This window comes from Fukomys damarensis, unplaced genomic scaffold, assembly GCF_012274545.1.
Source record: "Fukomys damarensis isolate Sample0158 unplaced genomic scaffold, DMR_v1.0_HiC HiC_scaffold_21, whole genome shotgun sequence".
In the NCBI taxonomy this organism is placed as follows: domain Eukaryota; kingdom Metazoa; phylum Chordata; class Mammalia; order Rodentia; family Bathyergidae; genus Fukomys; species Fukomys damarensis.
The window spans coordinates 12,029,939-12,047,860 of record NW_022900933.1 but is presented as its reverse complement, the minus strand read 5'-3'; the positions used below and the strand labels follow the sequence as shown (position 1 = coordinate 12,047,860).

General features: G+C 51.3%; 1 protein-coding gene across 2 annotated transcripts in view; it reads left to right on the top strand.

Moving 5' to 3' along the window:
• The first annotated feature begins 992 nt into the window (after positions 1 to 992).
• Actn1 (actinin alpha 1) overlaps positions 993 to 17,922 on the top strand; it is a 59,177-nt gene continuing 42,247 nt past the window's right edge. For both annotated transcript variants that reach the window (XM_010645350.2, XM_010645349.3), the window contains exons 1-2: positions 993 to 1,010; positions 16,882 to 16,996. In XM_010645350.2, the coding sequence (XP_010643652.2) occupies positions 16,972 to 16,996 (25 nt within the window). In that variant the 5' untranslated portion in view covers positions 993 to 1,010; positions 16,882 to 16,971. The remainder of the gene's footprint in view (positions 1,011 to 16,881; positions 16,997 to 17,922) is intronic.

Below are 17,922 nucleotides of genomic sequence, written 5' to 3'. Positions count from 1 at the left end.
CCTAGGTGCTACGACCCTTTCTAGATTGCAGACTCCAGGACCTCTGTCTCCCTCACGTCCGGGGACAGTAGCCTCCATCTCCGTGCCCCTTTGCCCTACACTCATCTGCCCAAGCCCAGAGGAGGGAATAGGAGAGCAAACCTACTTGGAGTTGCCTTCTGCTTTCTCTCTCCCTGTAGGAGGGTGGGTCTTGCTCAGGCTTTGGGCTGTTGAGTGGGTAGAGCCTGGCTTTGGACTCTGTGGTGCTGGGGTGGAGGGAGCCTGGCCATTTTCCTTAAGCCTCTTTCTTCATCGGTAAAAAAAAATGGCAGCCTGTCTTGCCAGGTTGTTGGCAGGATTGACTGAGGTGATGGAAGTAAACCACCCAGGCTGGTGGGCTCCCTAGATGTGGGCAGGTGTTGATGCTGTGTGGACGAACCAAAGAGCACCGTTAGCAAACCCTCCTTCCCCTCGTCTGTGCAGAAGTGGAGGTGCTACAGCCTTCCTTTGCCTTTCTCGAGCCTGGAGTTGCCCAAGCTTGCCTGATTACAGGATTCACCTGGAATACGTGGAATGGTACTGACTTGTGGGCTCCACCCAGAGCTCTTGAACCAGAATGGCGGCTACCTGGGTGGGATAGATGTTTTCAACATTTGTTATGAGCAGCCCGTTTGGGGGGTGGCAGCCTTGGGGTGCTGTCCCAGCGGCTGTCACTTCTTCCTCATTGAAACCTAGTGAGTAAGGCAGGTGTGGCTCCATGGAAAGCAGGGGGCTTCATAGGTGGGGAAACTTGAAGGCCCTGTCCCAAAGTCCTCAGCTCCTTGGTGATGGAACCAGAATTAGAACCTGGGTCTCCTGGTGCTGGGTGTTCACTGTTCCTGCAGACGTTCCATTGGTGATGGTGAACTTTTTAGAGCTTTCAGTGATAACAAACGGCCAGCTACAGCTCTTGTGCCATACGTAGATTTGCTACCACTGCCTAGGCCACGGAAAACATGGAGGCTGGAGAACGGTGGGGCGACAGGAAGGAGGTGAGTAATGCAGGCTTGCGGTGAGGCATTAAGAGCTTGCAGAGAGCAGCCCGAGGGGCAGATGGTGTGGTGGAGCCCTGACCCCCACTGGGATGCCTCTCCAGGTGAGCCATCTGGAAATTGAGTTCTGGGTGAGCATGGTGGCCATGTGCTTCTTTCCAGAACCACTGGGAATCAACAGAAACAAGGTTAGGAAGACTCGACTTTGGTTGGCATGGGCCAGGTGGGCAGGGCTGGGGCAATTGCCCAGGGCTGTTGAAGTCCTGTGGGAAGGCAGTGCCCATCTCTCCCCTCATTTCATTTGTTGTGAGGCGATTTCCAGAGGCCTAGGCAGGCCGGCTCCTCCGTTCAGATGAGCAATGGATTGGCTCCGTCAGTCACAGGACGTGAGGCATTGCTCACCACCTCATTTCCCAGAGGGTTCTGGGGCATCGTGGAGGACCTTTCTTAGGTCCTCTATGCTGCCCTGTTTTCTGGCTTACTTGAGAGAGACTCTGGAGGACAGTTTTATCCTCTGTTCCCCCTCCCCAGAGGGCAAGTTGAGGTGGGCTTGTATGCAGCAAGGGTGGAGGGACATTGCCGGAGTGTTGCCAGGTACACAGTGATCCACTCCTAGGGCCAGGAAAGACAACGGAGAGGAGCTGGACGGTGTACCTGCAGTGAGAAACCTGTTTGTTGTGACCCTGAGTGCCTTGGTGAGCTTCTCTGCACTTCAGTTTTCTCATCTGCAGAATGAAATTAGCGAGATCCCACTGTTACAGGGTGGCTGGGAGGACTGAATTTGTGCTGGTGGAATGGCTGGGACAGCATCCTGAAGCTGAAGTTCTGCTCCTGCTTCTGACCACATTGTCAGCTGTGGAGTCTGGGCAGGGAGCGGAGTGTGGGGTGGGCAGCCGTGTGTCAGTGGATGGCAGTTTCCCAGTCCGCTCCTGTCGGCTCCAGTGTGGAATCTGGGCTGGTTTCTCCCGAGCGTCTCCTGTGTCCACCCACCTCCACCTCCACTGTGGTCTGAGTTACCTTTGTCTCCATCTCATCTTCGTTGCCTCTCCGGTCCACCCCTGCTCTCTTCTCCCAGCGGTCAGAAGTCTCTTGTCGAGATGCGGGTGTCGCTGTGTGTTAACCGCGCCTGGCTCCCGCGCCCGCCGCTGCCCTCATTCATTCCTTCAGCTGAAATCAGGCAAAAGTTTTCTTCAGTGGCTCCCACTGTTCCCAGAGGAACTAATCGTAACATCCTGGGGGTGCCTGCCCTCCTTCTCTCCTTTCCTTTTGCACCAGCCCCAGGGGCCGTTTTTCCATCTCGGGCAGGCCTTCTGCCTCTCTCTCCCTGGGGCCTTTGCCGTTGTTCAACCTCTGGGCTTGGCCACCTCACCCCCGGCCCATGCACACTGGTTAATGTGCAGCTGGTTTACACCTGGTGTCTTGATGTCATTATTAATAGTTTTTATTTCAGGTGCCTCCATTTAGACGATAGATTGTATGGCCCCCCTCACATTTACAAGCTTTTCATCTGTCACTCTGCAGTCCTACGAATTCCCTGAGCTCGGGGGGCAGGGGCAGGACCCCCTCACGCCGACCCCAGGACCAGCTCAGGGCTGGTTGAGGCTCATGTCTCCCAGCACTTTTCCTGTATGCCCTTGAGCCTTCGTTATCATTTTTCTCCCTTTTTAGACGATAGATTGTATGGCCCCCCTCACATTTACAAGCTTTTCATCTGTCACTCTGCAGTCGTACGAATTCCCTGAGCTCGGGGGCAGGGGCAGGACCCCCTCACGCCGACCCCAGGACCAGCTCGGGGCTGGTTGAGGCTCATGTCTCCCAGGACTTTTCCTGTATGCCCTTGAGCCTTCGTTATCATTTTTCTCCCCGTCACACTACAGCTCCAGACCTGCGAGCTCTGAGTCTCTGTTTACCCCGATGCGGGGCCATTGCTGATTAGAATATATGGATTGAATGGCTGAATGTGCCCTGCTCCCTGGGGGGAGCCCAGCCTGGGCGAGGCAGGACGAGCAGTGGCCTGCTGTGTGGGAGCTGCTGATGGGCCAACCCAAGCCCCAACTGGCTGCTGTCTACACCCTGGCATCCGCAGCGGCTTGGCTGCCCCTTAGTTATTCATTGTCTTTCTCAATGAGCTTTGTGTTCAGAAGCCAAATGAGACAAGAACTCAGACTCTTTTGTCTTTTGTCTCTCAAATCGGAAACTTAGAATAAAGCCCTGCCCTGCCCATCCTGCATCCCCAGGGAGGGAGTGGGTCCATGGCCTTCTCTCCTGGCTAGATGTGTTTGTTGGAGGTGATTTGTAGCTCAGTGTTCCGGGCCTCCCTTCAGGCCTCCACCCTGTTGCTGGCCCAGGGACTACCTGTGGTTGGCAGAACAGGCCTCTGTGGTTTGGACTGGTGTGGGGATGGGTCTGGGGTGGTGGGCAGAGCTGGGTGCTCAGGGCTGAGTCTTTGTTATTCCCCACCTGGCCTGGAAGAGCCTCTGCCCCTGGAGCGTAAAAGGGCTCAGGCTTTGATGTCTTATAGACCCCAGTTCAAATCTCAGTTCTGCCTCTTAGTAGCTGAGTGACTGTGGGGAGGTTGCTACCACCTCCGTTTCCTTCTCCTTTACCACAGGGCTGCTGAAGAAATTAGTTGAGGTGTCCCACGCCTCGCCAAGCGGTGACTGTGACTATAGTGAGTGGTTAATAAGAGCCAGGATCTTTGAGCAGCTGCAGGATCTGAGTCCCCCTCCACCCCTCCCCGGGCTCCCCCTGGTCTGCTTTGCCTGCAGCAGTCCGGCCCTTATACGGAGGCCACACACTGAACTTTCTTCTCTGACAAGGTTTGGTAGAGGCTGCAGCAGTAGCAGGTACTCCAGGCTGCACCTACTGCACAGGACCTCCTGTGGGGATGTGCAGATGTGAATCTCCGACTTCGACTTCGGGGACCCCAGGCCTCCCAGCAGTGGGGCTGCCAGGTCTGTTCTATCTTGCAGAAATGCAGATGGTGTTTCCTTCGAACTGGGCTGGCCACGCTGAGGTGCTGGCCGGCTGCCTGTGTCCTGGGCTCCTGACTCCCCCGACTGCCGAGGGGTCTTGTGGATGGGCAGGGAGGGCAGTGGTGGCACTGAACTACGTTGGCCAGGGCAGGGGTAGAGTTTCTGTGGCCCCCAAGATGTCTGTTACTCCTTAATAAAGGAGTTTGAAGATATTCCCTCTCTCCTTCCCTGTTGGTGGGTATTAAATCCAAGGTCTTGACATGGTGTACAAGGGCTCTATCACTGAGCTATAATCCCAGTCCGCTGTGCTTTATTTTTTCATGTGTGGGGGGATATAGTACTGCAGGTGGCAACCAGGGTACTGAGCTGTATTCCCAGCCCTTTTTTTATTTTGAGACAAGGTCTCACCAAGCTGCCCAGGTTGGCCTTGAACTTGTGGTCTTTTTGCCCCAGCCTCCTTAGTATGCAGTGACAAACCGAGGTCCTGCTGGCCTTGTCACTCTGATTGGGTCAGGGAGGAAGGGCTGTGGAGCCTGCCGGCCCAACTGCAGGAGCTCACTGAGCACCCGGGTCCCTGTCATCCCTGGTGGTGCCAGGGACTATTTGGCATCTGAGGGCAGTTCTCTGAGCCCTGGAGTAGTTCCTGTTCCATGAGCATTCTTCCGCCCTTTCCCCTTCAGTCATGAGCTCTAGACTCTATTAACTACCTAGGATGTGCTAGGCTTTTTGCATGGATTAGCTTATTGAAAATCCTTCACTGAAAAAGGTATTGTCCCATTTTATAGATGAGGAAATTGGGGCACAGAAAAGTTAAGAACTTGGCACAAGTTCTGAGTAACCTGGGTTCCTTGTGCCAAACCTATCCTCTTAGCCACTAAGCCAGTGGTCCCTAGACCAGGAGCACCAGCATCATACAGATAATTTGTTAGAAACACAGTTTCTCAAGCCAGGCGTGGTGGCACACGCCTGTAATCCCAGCACTCAGGAGGCTGAGGCAGGAGGATCGCTGTGAGTTCAAGACCAGCCTGGGCTACCTAGTGAGGTCCAGGTCAGTTTCAACTACATAGTGAGACCCTGTCTCAAAAATAAAAACAAAACAAAAAAGAAACGCAATTTCTCCACCTGCACAGAAACTTGGGATCAAAAACTCTGTCGCTGGGACCCAGAAACAAGCCCTGCAGTGGTTGTGAGACACGTTTAAGAGTGCGGCCGTTGTGCTGAGTCGCTGTGCTTTTCCTCTTTGCTCCTGTCACTGGGCTGCTCTTAGGGCTTCGTCCCTATTACACAGAAGTGGTCTCCCCATGTTGGGCCTGGGACCTCCAGGATCCCCTCCCAAGTCCTTGAAAGCAGCTGACAGAGCTGATTCCCCTGCTACTTCCGCTGCTGTCATGGAGATCAGAGTTTCCAGGTCCTGTGCCCGTGGAGATGCCCCTCGGGGTCTGGATAACCAGGGGGAGACTGTGGGACAGGCTGAACACAAGCAGCAGCCTAGGGGTTATTTTAGGGGCAAGAGAGGGGGCTGGGACAACTACTTATTCCAGGCAGTATCTCCTTATTTTATTTTTTTTTGCAAGTGTGTTGTAAGTAGTCTGACCCCCGGAGTAAAGTTTCTAATGAGGAATCTAGGCAGCTTCTCATTCCTGGTCAGCAAGGCACATTCAGCAGAAATTACCCTGGAGGGAGGAGATGGAAGCTAACTGTGTTTTTATTTTAGTTCCCAATATAAGTCAAATATCATGTTTTCTAGTTTTTTCCTACATCCAGGAGAGCAGGACGTGGTCATTCCCATTTCACAGATGAGACCATTGAGGCTTCAGGGTCACACTTCCGCTTCAGAAAAAAGCCATGTTAGGGCTGCTGACTTGCAGCTCCCCATGTAGTACGATTACCAGCCAGGGCTGAATCCTTGTCATCTAGGGAAATTCTGCATAGAATTGGTGACCTGTAGTTCTTAGTGTCTATGCCAAAAAAAACTAAATGACCTCACTTTTTTAGGTGGCTTTTCCTTCTTTGGGGAAGGAATGTGCAGGCCACTCCGTGAGCTCCAGCCTGCTGAGGTCTGTGTGCTGTCACATCTGCGAGAGCCAGAGTCAGACTCCAGACTTGGGTGGGGTGGGGTATGGAGTTAGCAGTGGGGATCAGGCTGTTCCCACTCGGCCTCCTGGAGTGGGTGCCTCTCTGCCCCCAGACCAGCTCTTCCTGCCTTCTCGTCCTTGTCCGCGCTTGCTTCCGGCTGTTGTGCAGTTGCCCTGCTAACTCAGTCCATTTTTTTCCTCTCTGGAAGGGTGAGGTCCAGGGCCTCCCTTTGTCTAGTGTCTTGCTTGTGAAATAGAGGCTCATTTTTAGCTCTTGTTTTACCGGTGTGGGAACCAAGGCCCAGTGAGGCCAACCTACAAGTCTGAGGTTATGAAGCCTGTCACTGACAGATGTCGCAGTGGGTGGGCAGTAGCTGAGGGATCTTTGGTCTCTGGGAGGGGAGGCTGTGGATAGTACCACACCTGGGGGGAGGGCAGTGGACTCCTTTTGATGGGAGATGATAAGATAGACCTAGTGTCTTTACTGCGATCCTGTGCCTGTCTGACTTTCAGAATGACTCTCGTCTTAGTTACTCTCTCATTACTGGAACAAAATACCCGAGAGCCACAAGTTAAAGGAAGAAGGGCTTATTTTGCCTCACAGTTGATGGAGGCTTCAGCCCGTAGTCAGCTGGCTCCAAGGCTCGGTGACATGGAGGGATCAAGGGAGGAGGAGGGATATAGGAAGACCCTCCCAGGCCCACAGTGTCCTCCCTCCTACCAGGGTTTACCTCTCAATTTATAAACCCATCAGCGAAAAAAGCAAAACAAAAACCATCAGTGGACCAACCCAGTGATGAACATCACACATCCATGATCCAGTCTATGAGCACATGAGGCTTTGGTGGGTGGGGATCGAAAGGTAAACCGTAACTGGATTCCCCCAGAGGTCTTCAGGTTTCCCCTGTACTGGGCAGGGAGGTCAGGCCTGGGAACTCTCTCCAAGCTGTGGGCTCCCCAGGTTGAGCCATTGGGCCCTACTCCTTGGCCCTTGTGGCTGTCTGGCACTGTGCTCCTGAAATGGGCCGCGGATGGGCACACACCAGGAAATGCTGTGTCTCCCTCCCCAGCCTGTTCCTGGCATCCTCACTGGGACCACACACTGTTCTGAATTTCCTCTTTAGTGGGAAAAAAAAAACAAGACCTTTCTTGACAGTATATGGAGCTCTGGGAATGATTAACCTAGATTAAATAGAAGGGATGGAAAGTGACAGCAGTTCACTGGGTTCTGCAGTGACCAGGGCATGCTGATGGCTGTTTTGCACCCATTGTCCTGATCTTGACAGTGACCTTGCAGAGTAGTGACACTGTTTTTTCCCATTTGTCAATGAGGTTCTTGAAACCAATGTGTTAACTGAGGTTACGTAGCCAGTGCATGGCAAGAGCCAACAGCTGGGTTAACATGTTTAAGTGTCTGCTATGGAGGAAACACTGGACTAAGTCTTTTTTTTTTTTTTTTTTTTTGCTTCTGGGGATTGAACTCGGGTCCTTGCGCTTGCAAGGCAGGCCACCAAACCGCTGAGCTAAATCCTGGCCCTGGACTAAGTCTTTTAAGTCCCTAGGTCTAATTTGGTCTCTCCCATTCTGTGCCATTGTAGGTCATTACCCCATTTTACAGATGAGGACACTGAGTTTAGAATCCTGCTCCAGGAAAGCAGTCTTAATGAGCGGTATAGCCTGGGACTGAAGCCCAGGTCTGTTGGGTTTGAGCCCAGCTGCTTTGGGTGCCCCTGGCTGCATGTGCTCTGAGTTTCCAAGACATTCACATTTTGGGTGTGGTGGGAGAAGCTGTTGAGAGTGGAGGAGATGGCCAGGTGGTTGTCAGCTTCTTCAGCAGCTGCTCCCAGGTGGGTGGAAAGTAAATAGATCTGGGTGGAGATGTTCTGGAGAACTCTGCTTTTCATCTGCGAGTGAGCCAGCTGACTGCTGGCTTTGAAAGGCTGGCTCTCAGCCCTTGATAAGTTCAGCAGATACCCTTATTTGTGTTACCAGAGCACCAGGCATCTGAGATCATTTCTGGGTGGGTGTTTGCTTACACAAATCACCCAGCATCCGTGCCCTGGCGAGACTGGCCGCACGTGCATAGGGCTTCGGGGACTCCAGGGTGGCCCAAGGGAGAGAGAATGCGCCTCAGCTGTTCTGCTGTCACCTTCCTGATGTCAGCCAGTGAAAGCAGCGACGGTGAGCTGCTAGCTCAGTCCTCCCAGGGAACTCTGATGATCACACATCACAAAGGAGCTCTGGCTTTGAGCAGTAGCAAGAGTCTCCTCCGGCAGCAGGTGCTAGCCCAGAGGGTGGAGGGTTGCAGCTGAACCGATTTTTTGACTTGATGAACCCCGACCAAGGTGCTCGTTGCTCTCCAGGGACAGACTGAGCTCCAGAGGGAAAGCAAGCTTATGTAGGAAGCCCTGTGCTGCTTTCAGGAAGCTTACAAACTAGCTGAGGGGTTTTTGGGTCATGAGACCAGCCTTTTGCTCACTGCCTCTCCCCTTAGTTACCTGTTGCTGACTTGGCTGTTGGGGGTGTTGTGTGCCTGACCCTTGGTTTATTATGTCCTTAGTTATGTCCCTGATTATGACTTTAAAATATTTTACAGTGATAGAGTTTATACTCGTGCCCCTCCCCTTTTGGTAATGGGGATCAGACTCGGGACCTTGCACTTGCAAGGCAGGTGGCAGCGGCACCGTTGAGCTAAATCCCAGGTCCTCATATCTCTTACTTGATTTTCTCATTCTTTTTAACGGATGAGATTTTTTTTTTCTTTTTCTTGGTCTTTATTTTGGAAATATCCCCCCTCTGCTTCATACGTGAGCACTGATCTTCCTTCTGTTCCATGGCAGAGGGGACAGAAGAGAAATGGAACCCCTTCTGTCTACCCAAGAGATCTGATGTAACTGCTAACCGCATACACTGTTACATTTGTATAGTAGTTACTTTTGTCTTAAAAAGGCAATGACAGCATGAAACCAGTATTTTGTGAAAGCAAAGTCTCTCTCCTCTCTCTGAAACTTCCTGGCCTCCTTCCTTGGAGGCAGCCACTGATCTCCCATGTGTCCTTCAGGACCACTGTGGCATCAAGCTTTTAGGGACCGTCCTGTGAACCAATAACAGATATCTGCTGGGCTGGGAGGGTCAGGGGCTGGCGGGATTGATAGTGTCTCTGATTATGTTTTGCATCCATTGAGGTGAAACTGTTCTGTAGAATTTATGGGCCTCCTTTGAACCGGACACACCCGTCCCCCCAGTAAATCCTACACAGGTACAAAAGATTGTCCTAGGTGCTTGCTGTTGTGTCTTTTAGGCACATATGATGGGGAAAGTTGCAAGGCTTCAGCTGCAAAATCCAAGGGACTCAGTCGGGGTTACAGAGCTGGAAGGGGTTAACGTATCTGAGGTCACATGCCTGGCTGAGACAGGGCAGAGCCCAGGTTTCCTGAGCCCTGTCCTGTGAACAATAGTTCCCCTGGAGTGAACCGGGGCTCCTGTTCTCCATTCCTGTGGTCAGCAGGTGAAATCACAGCCGCCCTGCTGGGTTAGGTGGCCCTCCTGCTGCCCCAGTAGCCCAACAGGTCTCATCTGCTGCAGGTGGATTATCTTGTTTATACTGCGCCTTTGTCAGTAGGGCCTCCGGTGAGGTCAGGCATGAGCTGATGGCCTGGATTTCCAGCGGAGGCCAGTAAACATCCGAAAGAAGAGCCCTGGGCAGTGAGAAGGGACAGGAGGGCGGGACAGGTGACCACATTGCAGACAACTAGACAGGGAGAGCGGTACTTGATCCTGGACTCTTCAGTTACTGGAGTGCGAGCACTTTTTGCATTTGGGTGTGTTTGATTTTGAGTCATTTTGTCATGTTTATGTGATTGCTCATAGTTTTAAACCTGTAGTACTTTGTATCCTGATTCCTTTCTTTGTAAATTATACATGAGCATTTTCCCGTAATAATACACTTTCAGAACCCATCATTTATGGCCATGTACTCCTCCATTAAGTGTATGAACCGTAATTTACTTAACTAATACCTTATTAATATAATTTGGGGCTATTTCTAATTTTTTCCTCTTAAATTTGTCTGGCAAGAATGTTTTCATGCTCATAGCCTTTTCTTCGTTTAGTGTTATTTGCCCAGGATAGAGTCCCAGAACTGCGGGGCGGGGCTCATGGCCATTCTGGTTCACTTTGGCAAGTTGCTCTCCTTTAAATCAGAGTTTATGCAGAGACAGAGTAAGACCGTTGTCACTGTCCCCATCCTTACAGTGGGAATTAGCAGATACTTACTTTGCAAATATATGACATATACTTTTAAATTTACAGATATTCATTATTCATTAATAAATATACCCTTGGTTGGTGTGTGTGTGTGTGTGTGTGTGTGGTTTTTTTGAGACAGGGTCTCACTATGTAGTTGAGACTGACCTGGAACTCAATATGTAGCCTAGGCTGGTCTGGAACTCACAGCGATCCTCCTGTCTCAGCCTCCAGAGTGCTGGGATTGCAGGCATGCGCCATCACGCCCAGCTAATATACCCTTGTTTTTAGTTCACAAGTTTTGGTAATGTATGTGTTGCACATCTAATTATAGTTCCTTGTGTGATGTGTTGGTTGCTGAGGAGCAGAGCAAGAGAGGAGTCTCTGCTACTCCTCATAGGAAATCCCATTTACTTACAGGAAATCCTCCGTACTCACAGGAAGTCCCCTCTACTCACAGGAAGGTCCCCTCTACTCACAGGAAGTCCCCTCTACTCACAGGAAGTCCCATCTACTTACAGGAAATCCTCTGTACTCACAGGAAGTCCCCTCTACTCACAGAAGTTCCCTCTGCTTGTCACAGGAAGATCCTCTCAGCTCTGACTGACGTATTCCCAAATGGCTAATGTCACCAGTGGTTATTTGGAAGTGTGAACTGTGATAGGCCTAGGTGTCTACCAGGGGCTTTCTTGAGCTCTCCATGCATTATTGTGCTGGTTACTTCTTTTGTGAGGAGGCTTGGAAAGGTCGATGTTTTCCTACTGTGGAACCAGAGACTCAGTGGGTCACAACTCAAAAGTTTGCTGACATTTTTTAGTATTGGGGAGGGGGTTTGTGGTGTCTTATCTTTTTAAATTATAGCAGCATTTTAAAAACGAGAGATTTCACATAAAAATCCAGATTTCTGGCTCCTCTCAGTTGGAGGTGTGGCGTGAGGGTCCACGTTCGTGTGTAACGGTGAGGAGGGGCTGCTTCCTCCATCTTGTGTACTTTTAAGTTATATCTCTGTGTGTCCATGTTGCCTGGTGGGTGGGAAAACAAGGGACAGCCCGAGAGAGCCACTGTTTCAAGAAAATGTGTGGAGACGGGGACTACCTAATCCTACTTTACTTCCCCTTGGCCCCTTTTTGCTCACTTATTAAACTTCTCTGAGCCTTAGTTTCCTTGCTTCTAAAATGGGAAGACGAACAGTATTTCCTTCATGGTGTCGTTGGGAAGATTAAGTTAAAAGAGGTAGAGCACTTCAGAAGAGGATATAGCACATAGTAAGTGCTCAATAAATCTAGCTGCTGTTTTGATTGTTATGATTCATGGAGAGACTTTCAGTGGGGGGTGATTTTTATGTGTCACGGCTGGAGTCTGGGGCACTGGCAAGGGTCCAGGATGTTGCTACACAAGACAGCACCTCACCCAACAAGGAGTTTTTCTGACCCAAAATTTCAGAAGTACTGAGGTTGCTATAACCTGCTTAGGCACTGAAGTGTGTTGACATGTGTGTACTGGGCTGTGACTGTAGTCCAGACCCCTCCCTTTCAAGGTTTCAAGTGGACTGTCTCCGGTCCCCCAGCATGTCCCTGAACAGATGCCATTGTCACCCCCGCGGGGTGCCTGAGACAGAGCCATGTCCAGTCACTGCACAGGGGCGTAGACCTGGGGTGTACATGGCGGTCTTTATAATGACTCAATCCTTGCCGTCCCAAGGCTGCTTATTCTGTGGGATGATCCTGTGCAAACCTGTCACCTGCCTGTGCTTCAGGTCTGGGCCACACTGCTCACTTCGGCCAAGGTCAAGGCTGTGAACGACACAGAACCCTAAAGGTCGCGTGTGTGGGGTGACCCTGTGCACTCCAGCTCCCAGCCGAGTGGGATTAGTCGCTATCCTTTCAGGAGCTAAAATCTAGACAGTGGCGGTGATGGTGACGCTGAGAACCACTTCATTCATGCTTATTATATTCCAGACACAATATTACCATTATTAATATAAATAACATTGTTATGCTAATATTGTCTTATTTAACCTTCACCTCGGTCATGCCTGGTAGATGCTATTATCTTCCATCTTACAGTTGTCAAAATGGAGGCTCACAGAGACCTATGTGGCTACAGACACATTCTAGTGTTCCTGAGCTGGAAGGCCAGGAGGGCGTCTTCTCAAAAGCCCTAGATGTTTTCAAACCTGTTAAAGGAAACGTCTTGACATGATAATTGATAGAGATATAATGGAAAGATGTTAGAGGAATCTGAAGGCAGTAAGAGGCCTGTGGAGAAGGGAGACAGAGGTGCCTCTCTCTCTCTCCATGGCCAGCCACGTGCACTGGAGCCCTCTGTGTGACCTGGAGCTGCGCTGCTGGACAAGTACCCTTCCCCACCCCTCCAACCACCTTTGACCCTTAGGCCTGGGTAGAAGCAATGTCAGGGTTAGTGAGAAGGTCCTGCCCAGACCCCCAAGCGTTCAGGACTCTTGGCGGCCGGGGCTTCCTCCGTGTGGTTGAGCAGGGGTTGGGTAAAGTGCAGTGACTGAGAGAGGAGGAGTCTGTGAGCACAAACCGCATGGCCCTTTGTCCCCAGTATTTTCCTCAACACCTCGAAGCATCCCGCAGCCCAGGGATCCGCAGAAAGACTGTCAGCTCTGAGCCCAGTCGTGGCCTAGGAGGTGCTGAAGGAGAATCGGGCTGAGAGGGAGGCAGGGAAGACACGGCCTGCACGTGGTCCCTTGCCTTCATTTGAGGGAGGCCGAGTCATCACCTGCTGGGTAGTAGTACTGCTACCACACTGGGCATCCGGGTGGGCTGCTGCGGGGCCATGGGCCTCCTCACTTGTGGCTGTTAGATTTTTTTATCCTCCTTGCTGGACTCCAGGCACTGCTGAGGAAGGAGGTGCCCTCCTGTGTCACATGTGGAGGCTGCCATGCCCCTTCTCCTTCTCGCACCTTGTAGAGTAATCGTGGAGGACCTTTTAGAGCTTTCACTGGTAACAGCCAGCTGTGGTTTCACCACCACTGCCTTAGAGCCTTCGGGACACGGGAGCTGCCATCCTGGAAAGAGAGCAGCACTTGGAGGATTGAAGGCGGGGGGGGGGAGTCCTCTCAGCCCAGCTGCGGGCATGTAGGTGAACCTTGTCTTTTTCTTCTCTAACCATTTATTAAACCTTAGTAGTTGGCAGGTACTTTGCAGATAGCTTTTAGGTAAGCATCCTGATGTTTATGAAGGGCTATGATGATTCCATTTTACTGCTGATTCCATCTTAACTGTCCAAGGAACTGATTTAGGGAAGTTGATCCAAAGGTCACACAGCCAGCGAATAGTGACCTGAGAAGTGAACCCAGGTCTGGTAACAGCCTCTCTGCGCTCAGACTTCTTGCTGTTTTGCTTGTGAGTGAGACTTCAGTATCTGGGAGGTGTTCAGGGTCCAGGATGCTGAGGATTGGGGGCCTTAGGAAAGCTCAGTTTCCAGGCTCAGCACCAGGGCTTTCTCCAGGAGACCCGAGCAAACACAGGTGTGTTTATCTCTTGCAGTAGCCCCAGGAAATAGGGTTGGCTGCTTTCAACAGTGCTTTTCCGCTTTCAAAAACAGTGTCTTTACAAAAGCTGTCTCTTCCTCCTTTCTCTCACTCCCAGGCCCTCTTTCAGGCCCAGTTAGTAAACCAGGGTTTCACAGCCCTCTGCTGGGTGGCTCAGGGCAGTTTCCATCTAGACGTTGGTCACTCACTTGACCCTTTTCCTTTTGAGTGCTGGGCTGACCAGTTCTTCTCACTGGGGTGGTCGAAAGCATTTGGAAGTACAAGGAAATCAGCATTGGAAAAAGCCCCCCAGTGTGGTGATATTATAGGCAGCTAAGATAGAAATTAATAAGCACTTAGACAGGGACAGGTCCTGGAGAAAAGCAGTGCAAAAGATGAAACACATCAAAACTATCTGGGGTGCATCTGAAGAGGGCAAGACCTCGAGATTAAAGTCACAATACCTGACTTACATATTTCTCTAAGGGATGAATGGAAAAACTTGAAATTATACCGGACAGTAATTGGTACCACCCAGTCTGTTAAGTCCAGATAAACATCAGACCCTTGGGTGGGTAACCAGAGCACCTGAACCCATCCTTTCCCAAAATGTCCCTGTTTCAGAAGTCATAGACAAGCCAAGGTTAATGACGTTAGCCATGTGCCCTTGCTATGTGCCCGGTTTCCCTACTGGATCAGTATTAGCTTAGTGGCTATACTTATCCACCCTGTAGGTCGATTACAGTTTGACCCATGTTGTACCCACATCATAACTTTTGCTATATACCCCTGACAAAAGGCCTCGGTGGCAGCCCACTTCTGGGACCCCTCCTGTCTCTCAGGAGCCTCTCCCTGGGCCTTTCTTAACTCTTAACTTCCTTTACCTTTTAAATTCATTCTTTTATTTCAGGAGACACAAACTCAACACATCTGACATCTAGCAGGTTGTGAATTACATTTCTCCTGTATCTGTGACACTGGGCAAAAGCGATGTGTAATCCGATGACTGGTGGAAGAGAATTGCAAAACCAAAGTAAACGGTTTTTAAGGATTTAAGCCAGATGTGTGTTGGTGCGCGTCTATAATCCCAGCATTTGAGAGGCTGAGGCAGGAAGATTGCCATAAGTTGGAGACCAGCCTGGACTACATAGTGAGTTCAAGGCCAGCCTGACCTATACAATGGGACCTTTTCTCCAAAAACCAAAAAAATAAAAAAAGGGGGGATTAAAAAATTCTTTCACTCTATATGCTGGGAATTGAACCCAGGGGCTCACAAATACTAGGCAAGTGCTCTACTACTGAACTACATCTCTAGTCCACTTAAAATTTTTTTATTTTGAGGCAAGATTTTGCTGTGTTGCCCAGGCTGGCCTTGAACTTGTGATCCTTGTGTCTCAACTTCCTGAGCAGCTGGGATTACAGGTGTGCAGTGCCGTGCCTAACTAAAAATTCTTTACTATTTTTTACGCCAACCAAAAAAGTTAAGAAAATAAAAATAAAAGCCAAGAGTCCTCGGTGCCCACTGGGTTTGCAGAGTCTGTGCTAGAGGAGGGGCACCCAGTACCTATTTCCCTGCTGTGACCCTCTTCCTCTGGGCTGCCGTGTGTCTAGCGCGACCCTAATGTCACTGTTTGTCCCATTACTCTTTGCCCTGACCGTTCAGCATTGTCCACTAGGTGCGGTTGATCGGCCGGACCTGCCAGCCATACGACAGTTTCTCATAGCTGCTGAGCTTTTATACCTACTAGAATGTCTGTCCACTGCTCCAGCCTGACTGTGTCCTGGGCTCTGGGTAGGAAGGTGACCAGGAGACCGGGGTGAGGATCAGGTGGTGGTCACGCAGAGCGGCGCGGCAGGGCGCTGGGGCTGTTAGGGTGCTGGCCCTCCTCCCCTCCACTCCCACCACTCTGTCCTCCCCCTGCCTGCTCTTCAATTTGTGTTTGCAAATCCAGGCAGTCAACCCACCCTTTCTTTCCCCCGTGCTTCCCTAAGTCTCTTAAGTTGCCCAGACTGGGCTCTACTTTGTGATCTTCCAGACTCGGCCTCCCAGAGTCCTGAGATTACAGGCATGTGTGCCAGTACTTCTCATCTCGGGACTTGGCAGAGCCGCTGGGAAGAGCCTGAATGGTCGTGGGACTTTGGCTCCCATGGTAGCTCCATTTGGTGCAGAGAAGCCAGCAGTTGCCAGAGAAGGGCTTGCTGAAGAAGACCATTCTTTCCTCAGGCTGCCGTGGACTGCCAGCTGGAGCGAGACGTTGGCTTGAATTTTAGATGGACGTGCTCAGTCAAAGCATACATTTCTGTTCCTCATGTGTTGAGTCACCCTGTTCCCTGATTGAGCCCCTGGGCAGTGCTGTTGGCACAGGACAGACAGCTTGGCGGATGTCCTGCCCCATCCTAATCTGCTTAATAGAGAAGAAGCTAGAGTTAACGATCTTCAGTTAACCTCCTTACGTTCCCTCTCTGGAATTCTTCCTCACGCTTTTGCAGCTTAAGGTGCCCCCAACCCTACCCAAAACACGGATACCTGTCTCCGAACTCTTTTCTCCAACGAAAAGTACTAATCCTCTCTTAGTCACCAAGTGGGAAAAGCTTTCACAGATTATTTGACCTAAAGATGTCAGTGCGGCTTAATACGTTACTTGTGGATCACTGGGCCCTTCAAACTGTGAAGGTTGAGACTACTTTACCCGAGAGGGAAAGTGCTGAGAATGGAGTCGAGGCACTTCCGGATGTGAGTGGGGGTGTGGTGTCTTTGGGAGGGGGCAGCGTTAGGGGGAGTGTTGTGTCCCCCACAGTACTGGCGCCACTCGGGCCGTGGACTCTGTAGGGCGCCAGCCGTGGGCTCACAACGTGGTCAGTGTGCAGGAGACTGTGTGGGACAACTGTGCTGCGACACTCTGGGGACCCTGCTGAGTACATGGCCTGTCCAGTGCCAGTGACACCACTGGCATGGCCCGTACCATGTAGGCGCGAGGCCAGGTGGGTCCTGGGGAGCCACGGAGGCCCCTGTTGGGTGTCTGGGGACCACGACCTGGTGGAGGACACCGACCGCTTACTCCTCTTCCCTTTCTCAGACTTTTACCGCGTGGTGCAACTCCCACCTCCGGAAGGCGGGGACGCAGATCGAGAACATCGAGGAGGACTTCCGGGACGGCCTGAAGCTCATGCTGCTGCTGGAGGTCATCTCAGGTGAGGTGGCCGTGGCCAGCACAGGCTGGGCTCTGGCTGTGGGCGTAGCTAGGTAGGCTCTCTTGAACCCAGACGGGGAGGGGAAGGTAGGCCTGGGAGGGAAGCTCTGGGTCCTGACTCCAGCTATCCGGGCGTCTCAGACAAGTCCCTCTGCTGCTCCGTCTCAACACCCTCGGTTACAGAAAGATAGCGCTGGGATGCGGTGGCAGAGGGTGTAACCCTGGGGCCCCATCCCCAAACCAGGACCCACGTGACCCCAGTCCATCCCACAGTCCCCAGGCTGTCCAGGTGCCTGGAGGGACAGCTCCACTTGAATATACAACTCAGCTTTCTTGTGGGGACCTCTCTTCTACCATTCCTTAAAGGCTGGGGTCCCCGAGAGTCCAGCCTTGATTTATATGCTGGGCAGTCTCAGGTACTGTCTTCAGCCAGCCCATCTTTCATGCCATGGAGCCCTGGGCCTTATCTTAGCCCACACCTCTCCTCTAGAGCTGCCTTTTAAACACTGAGCCTTGCTGGGTGTGTAAATCCATCTTCCATTACGATAACAAAATACCCAAAGCTGGGTACTTTATAAAGAAGAGAGGTTTAGCTGGGCATGTTGGTACACACCTATAACCCCAGCACTCAGGAGGGTGAGGTAGAAGGACTATCCTGAGTTGGAGGCCAGCCTGGGCTACATAGTGACTTCGAGGCCAGCCTGAATTACATAGTAAGGCCCTGTGTACCCCTGAAAAAAAAGTTTTTATTTTAGCTTAGAATTTGGAAGGTTGAAAGTCCAAGGTCAGGTGACCCCATCAATTTGGCCTCTGGCAAGGTGTCCTTGGCTATATCATATGGCAGATAGCATCAAGGTAGGAGAAGTCACATGGTTCAGACAGGAGACCCCAGAGCAGGGTAGAACCAGGCTTTTTTTTTTTTTTTTT